Genomic DNA, 12500 nt, shown 5'->3' on the forward strand with positions numbered 1-12500 from the left:
GGACACTACGAATATTGGCACAGAGTCCGGCACACCTCCTGGGGGCTTGGGGTTTTCACATGAGGAAGAAACAGGAAGTAGGAAGTAAATCTGCAAACAACTATTAAACTAAAGATGGATTAAGACACACACACAAACACTTACACACACTTGCAGACAGATTTGACGTGATATCGATAAAATAAGACAGATTGAACTACTACGGAATGCTAAAGAAACACGTTTTCATTCATTCATCAAGCTAAAAAAAGGATTTAATTGGCAAAATATAAAAAAAAACGTACAAACACACACACATAAACAGTCTCATAACTGCTCCTAATACTAGTATGGGTTAAAAGCTGCGATTAGTTGTAATGTTAGTAACCGATTGTGTGCGATGTCATTTCTCAGGTGTTGCCGCAGGACGTCCTGTGTCGGATACCGGAGAGCTGACGGAGGTGGGGCGGAGCTACAACCCTCCTCGAGTCCTATTGGACGCTCTGTGTTTGGTCTGCTCCTCCACCAGCCAATGGGGCGACTCCAACGAAGCCGAGAAAATGGCCATGGAGACCCTCATAGTCGCCCATCATCCATCCATAGGTGAGGGGGGAAGTTTAACACTAGCATTTTTAGTGTTTCAACACATTGTACGTGATAGGCTAAGGGGCGGGACATCTCTGAAAGGTTGACCAATCACAACAGAGCCAACGAGCTAACCAATCAGAGTAGACTGGGCTCTGGTTTCAGACAGAGGGTGAAAAGAGGTGCTGCAGCACAGGCAGTATGAGAAGAATAAAGAGCTTTTTGAACATTAAAACAAGGAGACATGTCCCAGTAGAGACACTACATACTGATATACACCTGAACATCAGCAGGAGAGGACTCTTTAAAGTAGAGACACTATAGTGATATACACCTGAACATCAGCAGGAGAGGACTCTTTAAAGTAGAGACACTATAGTGATATACACCTGAACATCAGCAGGAGAGGACTCTTTAAAGTAGAGACACTACATACTGATATACACCTGAACATCAGCAGGAGAGGACTCTTTAAAGTAGAGACACTACATACTGATATACACCTGAACATCAGAGGGAGAGGACTCTTTAAAGTAGACACACTACATACTGATATACACCTGAACATCAGCAGGAGAGGACTCTTTAAAGTAGAGACACTCCATACTGATATACACCTGAACATCAGCAGGAGAGGACTCTTTAAAGTAGAGACACTACATACTGATATACACCTGAACATCAGCAGGAGAGGACTCTTTAAAGTAGAGACACTACATGCTGATATACACCTGAACATCAGCAGGAGAGGACTCTTTAAAGTAGAGACACTACATACTGATATACACCTGAACATCAGCAGGAGAGGACTCTTTAAAGTAGAGACACTACATACTGATATACACCTGAACTCCAGCAGGAGAGGACTCTTTAAAGTAGAGACACTACATGCTGATATACACCTGAACATCAGCAGGAGAGGACTCTTTAAAGTAGAGACGCTACATACTGATATACACCTGAACATCAGCAGGAGAGGACTCTTTAAAGTAGAGACACTACATACTGATATACACCTGAACATCAGCAGGAGAGGACTCTTTAAAGTAGAGACACTACATACTGATATACACCTGAACATCAGCAGGAGAGGACTCTTTAAAGTAGAGACACTACATACTGATATACACCTGAACATCAGCTGGAGAGGACTCTTTAAAGTAGAGACACTACATACTGATATACACCTGAACATCAGCAGGAGAGGACTCTTTAAAGTAGAGACACTACATACTGATATACACCTGAACATCAGCAGGAGAGGACTCTTTAAAGTAGAGACACAACATACTGATATACACCTGAACATCAGCAGGAGAGGACTCTTTAAAGTAGAGACACTACATACTGATATACACCTGAACATCAGCAGGAGAGGACTCTTTTAAAGTAGAGACACTACATACTGATATACACCTGAACATCAGCAGGAAGAGGACTCTTTAAAGTAGAGACACTACATACTGATATACACCTGAACATCAGCAGGAGAGGACTCTTTAAAGTAGAGACACTACATACTGATATACACCTGAACATCAGCAGGAGAGGACTCTTTAAAGTAGAGACACTACATACTGATATACACCTGGACATCAGCAGGAGAGGACTCTTTAAAGTAGAGACACTACATACTGATATACACCTGAACATCAGCAGGAGAGGACTCTTTAAAGTGACACTACATACTAATGAGAAAAGACCAAACAAGACAGTGTGTCTTTGTGAAAATAGATTTTTATAATAAACGATATGCCTATAATACATTTGGTGCCTCAAAGTTGTACAAATGGCATTACTATGAATATTGGGTTGTAAATTACAACATTCAACCTGACTTCTGGACCGGTTTAAACCCACCTACCTCCAATATCTGACATTTGATCTGCTCCTCGTCACTTCCACTTCCAGTTCAGGTTCGCAACGACATCTGGCCCCACCTGCTGCGCTCCATGAACATAAAGACAGAAGAGTTCATAGAGAAGAATCTGGAGGACATTCTGTCACGACTCCTGGAGGTCAACGCTGACAACCAGGTCTGTAACACACACACACACACACACACACACACACACACACACACACACACACACACACACACACACACACACACACACACACACACACACACACACACACACACACACACACACACACACACACACACACACACACACACACACACAGAAGCACACACAGAAGCACACACACACACAGAAGCACACACACAGAAGCACACACACACACGCACGCACACACACGCACACACGCACACGCACACACGCACACGCACACGCACACGCACACTCTCTCTCACACACGCACACGCACACACACACACACACTCACACTCACACTCACACTCACTCTCTCTCTCTCTCTCTCTCTCTCTCTCTCTCTCTCTCTCTCTCTCTCTCACACACACACACTTTGTAACGTAACTGTATTTCCATTTTAATGAACAAAGATGTGTTTTATATAAAGTGTAAGAAGATTTTCTATCTTTTATTTAAGTATCAGTATTAAAACAAAACTTTAAAAAGGACAGAAGTATTGAATTAGAAGGAGAAGATGTTTCCAACACATCCTTATGAAGCATTTACATGAGAATGACACACACACAGCTCTTGGCTTTGTATTCATCATGATGATGTTTCTCTCCTCAGGCGGGGAAAAATGCAGTCGGTGCTCTCTGTGGTCTGTCCCCCACCAAAGTGTTACCCAGAGTCATGAGTCATGTGATCGAGGGGCTCACTCGCCCCGCTCTGCTCCATGTCACCAGGGAGGAGTACGCCATCATGCTGACCCCCGAGGGAGAGCTGTACGACAACAGCATTATCCAGAGGTAACACACACACACTCTTATACCACGGTCAACTCTTGAGTGGTGCGGGGAATGAGTCAGCATTTTAGCCTGAAATTAGGTCTGTGGTTAACACAAGCTGAAGAGATTTGAAGGTTTTGTTCTACGACATAAAATACGTCACTAAATACCCCACTGGTGAATTTAAGTGTCTAAATGAGACGACTAAACGTCATCACGCCCAACATTAGCCGCCTTTAGCTTAGCGGTGGTGACGTGAAGTCATGTGACCGTGCTGTAGTTCCTTTATAGCCCAACATTAGCCTCCTTTAGCTTAGCGGTGGTGACGTGAAGTCATGTGACCGTGCTGTAGTTCCTTTATAGCCCAACATTAGCCACCTTTAGCTTAGCGGTGGTGACGTGAAGTCATGTGACCGTGCTGTAGTTCCTTTATAGCCCAACATTAGCCACCTTTAGCTTAGCGGTGGTGACGTGAAGTCATGTGACCGTGCTGTAGTTCCTTTATAGCCCAACATTAGCCACCTTTAGCTTAGCGGTGGTGACGTGAAGTCATGTGACCGTGCTGTAGTTCCTTTATAGCCCAACATTAGCCACCTTTAGCTTAGCGGTGGTGACGTGAAGTCATGTGACCGTGCTGTAGTTCCTTTATAGCCCAACATTAGCCTCCTTTAGCTTAGCGGTGGTGACGTGAAGTCATGTGACCGTGCTGTAGTTCCTTTATAGCCCAACATTAGCCTCCTTTAGCTTAGCGGTGGTGAAGTCATGTGACCGTGCTGTAGTTCCTTTATAGCCCAACATTAGCCACTTTTAGCTTAGCGGTAACATAAATGTTGAGACCACTATATTTGTCATATATTAACTTTTGTCTTCCTCTCTCTTTCTGCAGTGCTTCGAAGGAAACCTCAAAGAAAGGCAACATGAAGAGAGAGAACAAGGCGTATTCCTACAAGGAGCAGATCATCGAGCTGGAGTTACAGGCGGTAAAGTCACTAACCATCATCTCTTTCATTTCAGAACTTCATAGTCAGTTCATAGGTCCTGTTAATGTCTGGAACTCATTTTGACTTCTTGATGATGTTGCAGGAGCTGAATAAGAAGAAAGGCATCAAAGAGGAGCTGCAGCTGTCCAGCAAACAGAAGGAGATGATCCAGGCCCAGCAGGACCGAGAGGCTTCGATCCGGAAGAGGCTCCAGCTGGTACGACCCAACGTCACCAGGAACCATCTCTAATCCTCACCTTCCTTATCTCTCCTCTCTGTTGATCCGTGGTGTGTTCCCCCCCCCAGCTGGACTCAGATCTGCAGAGCGCGGTGGGTCTTCTTGAAGCCGCTCTGATAGAGAAACCCTCTGAGATCACGATGGAGCTGCCGGCTGTTCTCCAGGTGCTCCTCCCCCTGCTGCCCTCCCCCCTCGCTGCTCCTCGACTCCTGAGGGTCTACCTGGACATCGCCTGCTGCCTCATGCCCAAACACTTCCACTTCCTAGGTACTTGTTAGAGAACTCTCCCTGGTCCCCGGCTTGAGCTTCAACCTCAGGATCCATGTATCTGTGATCCTCTCCAGAATGGAAGTAGTCATCACATACAGAGCATCAACTAGTTCCTGAACAGTGTCCTTCACATGCTGATATCCAAGAGAGGGAGTTCCACAGTCACAAGATGGAGGAATTATGACTTTTTCTCAAAATTATGAATTTTTCCTTAAAAACTCAAAATGCTGACTTTTTGTCAACATTCTTACTTTTTCCTCAAAATATCAAAATCCTGACTTTTTCTCAATTCTTACTTTTTCTCAAAATCTCAAAATCAGAACTTTTTCTCAAAATTCGGACTTTCAAAAAATTCAAAAAAAATTCAGACTTTTTCTCCAAAAATTTGACTTTTACTCAAAATTCTGACTTTTTCTCAAAAATCTCAAAAATTCTGACTTTTTCTCAAAATTCTAACTCTTTCTCAAAATCTCAAAATTATGACTTTCTCTGAACACTAAAAAAGTGTAATAATCCTTGGTCTCCGGCTTGAGCTTGAATCATCATGTTAATCACATAGCTATCATATGCCTCAAACAGTCCTGATGCTCTTCTAGGTAATCACACATCCTGTCATGTTCACAGCTACAGTTGATACCTTTGTGATCATGTGTACATCTGCACGCCTCCTTGTAGTGTCGTATGTTGATAGTGTGTATGCCCTGTATGAATGGGTGAATGACTCGTAGTATGTAAAGCGCTTTGCGGGGTCCTAAAGACGGGATATAGCGCTATATAAGTACAGTCCATTTACCCCTTGATAGTATTGAAAAGAAAAACACATTTTTGTTATGTTTCTTTCCAGCCGAGCTTGTGGGTCATGTGACTTTACGCCTGCTGAAGCCCGAGTGTGATCTGGACCCGGCTTGGGAGCAGGAGGATCTGGAGACGGCTGCAAATCGCACCATTTTACTGCTGCACCATCACACCGTCCCTCAGAGAGACAACAAGACGGCCGGTGAGAATGACAACAAAGACTTAAGTTTTGGGAATCTGTACACAAGGTTCTGCAAAAGATACTGAGATATAAGATGAGATCAGATGGACCCTTATTAATCCCCGTGGGGAAATTCAGTAGTTTAACAGCAACAGGTTAAGAATGAAAAACAGGACAGCACAGATTAGAGATTAATCAAATTAAAGATAAAATCAAAGATACAATTACATACAGTGAAGTAACTTTAAAATAAGAAATGAATTAAGAGGAAAATATATACACATTTGGGTCATATCTACATATTATATATTAGATATGAGGTTCTTATTGATTACATGGTACTCTATCTGGGCAGTTTTACAGAGGGAAATGTTCACTACATGGACAGATATCTGTTGATAGCTGGCAAGAAAGCCATAGCTAGGAAATGGTGCAAGGGGGAGCCTCCTACTGTGGAGCATATAATGGAAGAAACACAATAGGAAGAGAAATGGTCAATGTTTAAGATTCAAACCAGTGAGAAGGAATACTGACTGATTGAGAGGAACTGTTCTGACAAATGAAAATGCGACTCAAAACTAGGGCTGCACGATATTGGAAAAAACTGACATTGCGATATTTTCTTCCCCTGCGATATGAAAAATACAGCAATTGAAGAAAAGACCGTTTTTTTTCATCCGCAAACCATCTTTTCTTGAACTTTAATGCGATACAATTAGTATTTTTTTAACAATATTTAACTGGATGAAGGATTTTAGTCACGGACTTCTGGATCTTAAGTTTTCAGAGCAACAAGCTGAGCTAGCTCGGTTAGCATGCTGTGATCTGATCAAGAATGATTGTGATTTGCTGTGCATGCAGAGCCTGCATGTCACTCACTCAAGTACCCCTGACATGAGAGCTGCGCGAGTTTCCTTTTGTAGCAAGCAGCAAAATAATTGTAACATGACGTGTTTGAGTTCATTTACCTACTTCCTATCGCACGTCCTAAAAAAATAAAAGGAAAACAAATTATTGAAAAAAAATTGCACGTCCTGCGATGTCAATATCGCGCATGCACATGACTACTTTAAAAAAAAAAAAAAAGTTATTTCTGTATTTGTTTCTATAGCTGTATTGCATTGTTTATTTAGTTTGGGTTGTCGTTTACGTGCACAGCTGTTGTTGTAATGTGAGAAAAAAGACTGCCGGTGAGGACAGACAAATAACTCTATATCTAAACACACATTTCACTAGGGCTGCTCGATTAAGGCAAAAATCATAATCTCGATTATTTGGGTCAATAATTGATATCACGATTATTAAAAACGATTATCCATTTACTTTGAAAACATACATTTATTGGGAAAACAACTTTTTAGTATGTTTTTAACAGTTGATTACCCTGAACTTTAAGTAGAATTCAATTGAAAAACCAATACAATTTTTTTTAATTTTTTTAATAAATAATAACAGAAATAAAAAAATCGTTTTATTTCGATTATGTTTTCATATTCGTTGCAAGCCAAAATCGTAATTGCGATTTAAAATACGATTAATTGGTCAGCCCTACATTTCACCCACTGACCTTTTCAAAAGATTCTAAGGTTTTATCGTCACATGCACAAAGCTACAGTGGAGAAAAGGCAATGACATTCTTCTGACCCGAGCTCCTCCCACAATGCAACATATATAATAAAATACAAACATAGTGCAAGAAGTCCATACACATGTAAATAGATGGGCCTCTTTCCAGGAAACTAAATGAATAACTCACTAGCTTAAAACTCGTGGTTATACAAAACAGATTCTACACCACGTCTGTTGCTCGGACCCTGTGGAGCTGACCGTTGAGCGGCCCGACCAAGCAAGGAGGCAGAGGCAGAACGTCCAACCCGGTGTGGGCATTTATTACTCACGGGCACATGACACAGCCTCAATCTCGCTGTTCACGTGAGCACAGTCACAAGGATCTCACACACAAACCAAACAGGAAACACAGAGCCTAAATACCCACACGAATGAACCCAACAAGACACAGGTGAGGGGGCTGGAGACAACACGGGGCACCAGGTGCACACAATCAACAGCAACAGACAAGGGGAAAGGGAAACACTTTTCAAAATAAAAACACATGTGCGATATACAAAGCCCGAAGCCGTCAGTCCTGACACTGACCCTGTGTCGGTTTCTTGCTAATACTGATTTCTGTGTCTTTGTGTTGTTGTTATTCTTCAGATGTGGCTCCACTGTCGGCTCCGGCGTTCTCCGTGTGCTTCCCTCTCCTGAACGCGGTCGTCAAGAAGTCTTCTGGCAGCAGCGAGGACGAGGAGAGTCAGCTGATCCGAGCGCTGCAGGTCATCAGCGAGCACTGCCAGCTGCGCTCAGCCGCAGACAGCGACGACATGACGATAGACGAGGTACACATAGCGAGGGGAAAGTTAGCGAGACGTTATGGAAAAAACATTGATTTAATTCCTCGTTATCAGAGGTGGGAAGTAGAGGAGTACAAATACTTCGTTACTGTACTTAATTACATGTTTCTGGTATCAGTACTTTACTCCACTACTTACGACTTTTTACTTTTACTTCTCTCATGTTGAAAACAAATATCTGTACTCTCTACTTCTCTCATTTTCCAAACAGGCTGGTTCCTTTAGTCTGAATTAGGGGTGTAACAACTAATCGACTTAATCGATTAAAATCGATTACCAAATTAGTTGGCAACTAATTCAGTCGTCGATTCGTTGGTGACGTCATCACATGTGTTCTACACCCCGTTAAGCTCCAACGTTATCGCTCTTTTGTATGGGTACAGGAGACATTTTAAAACATATGTTATGTATTATTGCTACATAAACATTATATCGCAGTCTTAGTGTCGCCAACTCAGTTTCTAATATGCAATATGACTACAAAATGCGTCTATAATGTATTTTCGATCTTCCCAATTCAGACGAGAGATCTCTCCCCCGCCTGCTTGCGAGGGGGCGGGGCAGTTTACACACACAAGCAGGAGATGGCGGAGAGAACGCGCTCCGAGGTGTGGTTAAACTTTAGCCGTCTCGATGTGGACAATGCTCGTTACCAAAAGTGCAATAACAGTTTATCATATAAAGGCGGTAAAACGAGCAATTTGTCTAAACATTTAGCAAAAGTGCACCACATTCAGACGGAGGAATGCACCGGGTTCGACTGTCTTTCTAGTAGCTCTGTAGCCCCATCCACGAGTAACGTTTCCACGTCAGGTGTTATGTATGCTAGCAGCAACACGCAGAGTTAACTCAGTTATAAAAACATAGGTTAATGATTAGAGGTAACTGAGTTATTTTGTTAAAGTTTCAGCTATTCGGTTTACATCACATTATTTAATATGATTTGTTAAAACATTGTTGTTTCTTTTGATGTGAAATATTATGCATTTAATTAAAAATAAAAAGCAATGTTAGTTTTGTTCACAATTTGTTGAGTTAGTTTACCTTATTTCTTGTCAAAAGAACCGTTAATACTATCGTTAAAAGGACCGGATCGATAAGCAGTATTGATATAAGTAGTAGTACAGTTAAAACCTTAACGATCCGAATAATCGATTAATCGTTTCATTAATCGATTATCAAATTAGTCGTTTGTTGCAGCCCTAGTCTGAATGTGTGTTTGGTGGCGTGATCATTATTATTTAGAATCATTGCGTGCCTATTGATTTGAACACGATCCGTGTATCCATCATTTCCTGAGGCTTGTACTACGAAGCAGGATTTTCGCTTATCGGGCTAACTTCAGGGAAAACTCTGGGTTTCCGGTCCTACGAAGCTGGTTCTCTTTTTAGCGGGCTAGATCTCCATGGTAACTTATGCTGTGCGGCTAACCTGCTCCGGAGCAGGTTAGCTTCCAGGGTAAGAGCTCAACTCAGTGAAAGCACTGCCTGCTGACCAATCAGAGCTCAGTGTGCGGAGTTTAAAGCGATCAAGTCATATTACAGGAGAAAGGAAATACAGAAAAGCTGCCGTTGCAGGAAAGACGGCCGGCAAAAATCACCGACTGTGTGAACGTGAGCATTAATAGAACATCACCTCCCATCTTCAGAGCAATGTGACTATTATAACATTAGCGTTAAGAAAGCTTACTTAGATATCTGCCACAACATAAGTAACCGGATCAGAGTAACATTAAGTACAGTCTTTGGCATATCACATCATAATGTATCATATATTTCCTTATCTGAGTCAGCTGAGCCGTATCTGGCCGTGCAACACTCACAGTGTCACATATTGTATGCAGAAGTATTATTTTAAGCAACACATTAAGTTGACGAAACACTCGAGACAAATGTAATTAAAGTCAGATCCACTCGTGTCTTAGACGGGGCAGTGATATCATAAACCTGTTAATGTACGCATTCAAACACTTATTCTTTTACCAGCTGTATTCACCTTGCAGGTGCAGCTATGTGGCTTTGATCCTGGATACAGTGTTTAAGTCATGGATGTTTAAAGTTTAACTTCTTCATATGTCTAATATTATAGTTGACTTTTCATTCAGGAAGTATGACGCGGCGCTGTCAGTACGCTTCTCCATGTTTGTGATTGGTCGAATGCTCCAGATACCACCACTTTCATGTGAACTTGCACCTAACTAGATAGGACACGGCTGGCTTGAACGATCCACTTGATAACCAGCGTCGTAGTACCGTTTAGCGAGAGCGCGCATGTTTGGGATTAGGCCAACCGGCTAACTCAAACATATCCAGGTTAGGTTGAACCAGCTTCGTAGTAGAGGCCTCTGGTGTTCTCTAAAGAAGAGGGACCAATGAAAACGTTGTCATGTTGCCGTTGGTCACCATGGAAACATTCATTAGCTAACAATGACATTATTGTTCTATTAATATAAAGGGAGGTCAGGTACTCTTTAAAAACAGCTGCTAGTTATGGGTACTTTTTACTGAAGTACATTTCAAAGCCTCTTTACTTTGACTTGAGTAAAGAAGTTTAGTCAGTACTTCTACTTTCACCAGAGTATTTTTAAACACGAGTATCTGTACTTCTACTTGAGTAAAGGATGTGTGTGTATGATTAAATGTCGTACCAATTAAAATAAATCTTTGTGATGGTTTGTTTTTTAGGTTTATGTTCTAATTGTGTGTGTGTTTGCTTTTCTCAGAACGGCCCAGAGCTTCTTCCTCGTACGAGCATGCTGATGCTGCTCATCAGGGTCATTTCCACAGCCACCCCCCGACTCCAGGTAAACAACATTTAAATGCATTTAAAACAAAAAAAATCTACTCCTGCTACTATTTCTAAGAATAATAATTAAGCTTTATTTGTACAGCACTTTTCATACACACCGTGCAGCTAAAAGAGATTTAATCATTTGGCTCAAAACACAAAATAAACACAAAATGAAATGTTTGAGTAAGAGGGTAAAACATACATGATGGATACACACATGATAAACACATGTTACATCCATGTTATGTACATGATTCCACAGAATACAAGAAGGTTAAAGGCAAGAGGCTTGATGTAAACAAATAAAAACAAGACGATTAATTAATTAAGACCAATTTTAGTGGGATTTTGCAAATTAAAAGCGTTCACATTTAGAACGGGTTGCATTAACCTGTTAAGGCAGTCGGGGGAACGGGGCTTTTTCTTTTCACGAAACTGTGTCTCAGGGCTTCTTAACATTTAATAAACTATTAATGTTCCATACTCACTTAACGGGATGAAACTCAGCTACCTGACGATACGAACCATTTTTACCGAGTCTCAAAAGAAGCGTCTAAATGAGCCCTGAGTGAAAAAATGCTATCGCACTTAGCACAGAACTCTCAGCTTAAATCCCTTTATTACTTATCGGATCTGCACAAACAAGATATCGATTAGCAAGCTGGGATTCCACAGATTCCAGACATATTAGTATCATCACTGAGCGATCCGAACTCGCGACAGGGGAAGTGAAAACAGACATCACACCACGTAGCCCAATGTGTCTGTGTCACTTTGAAATGATTCCTGATAATCTTCATATTTACTAGTTTGAGCCTAGGTTTCATTTTTCAGAGCGTAACATAACATTCTCTCCTCAATGGTGACGTGTGTGTATGTGGAACTTCCCCTTCGATTCTATTGGCTCTAACGGTTAAAAAGAGCTGTCAATCACCAAAACCGACCAATGGGTTCCAGAGAAACAGCAAATCCACCCAAATGACCACAAAGGTGTTTTTTTCTTTTCTAAATCTCTCTAAAAAGGTCAAATGTCACTTGTTTTGCATCAATCTTGAAACAGGGTACTTATTATATGTTATAGTTTGGATTCCTAAAGCTTTTAGTCTCCGATCCCATCATCCAAGGGTGGTTTTCACTATAAGTAATGTTTTTTTTTTGGACGGACACTATAATTAACAGTTTTTTACCATGTTCAATCTGAATTTACTTTAAAAATAAAAACATCTATATTGATTCTGACTCTACTAAATCCAACTCACAGGTTTATCATTACTTTGAGAACAAAGATTATTAATTTAACCCTTTTAGAAGTGAAGATATGGTCATTTGTTCTGGGAATGTCATTTTGGAGCCTGAGACCTGAAAAACAGGCCCAGGGCTAAACGGGTTAATGAGCATATGCAGAAAGTAGCTCAAACAAATAGCTTGACCCATTTGGATCATC

The 12500-nt window shown here is 41.3% G+C and overlaps 1 protein-coding gene across 1 annotated transcript in view; it reads left to right on the plus strand.

Moving 5' to 3' along the window:
• gcn1 (GCN1 activator of EIF2AK4) overlaps positions 1-12500 on the plus strand; it is a 59769-nt gene that overhangs the window by 14051 nt on the left and 33218 nt on the right. The window contains 10 exon segments of the mRNA XM_079687074.1: positions 394-412; positions 415-582; positions 2476-2600; positions 3231-3409; positions 4275-4368; positions 4472-4585; positions 4675-4873; positions 5721-5873; positions 8070-8251; positions 10989-11069. Of these exon segments, the coding sequence (XP_079543200.1) occupies positions 394-412; positions 415-582; positions 2476-2600; positions 3231-3409; positions 4275-4368; positions 4472-4585; positions 4675-4873; positions 5721-5873; positions 8070-8251; positions 10989-11069 (1314 nt within the window).

The sequence above is a fragment of the Notothenia rossii genome (assembly GCF_949606895.1).
Source record: "Notothenia rossii genome assembly, chromosome: 6".
Taxonomy (NCBI): domain Eukaryota; kingdom Metazoa; phylum Chordata; class Actinopteri; order Perciformes; family Nototheniidae; genus Notothenia; species Notothenia rossii.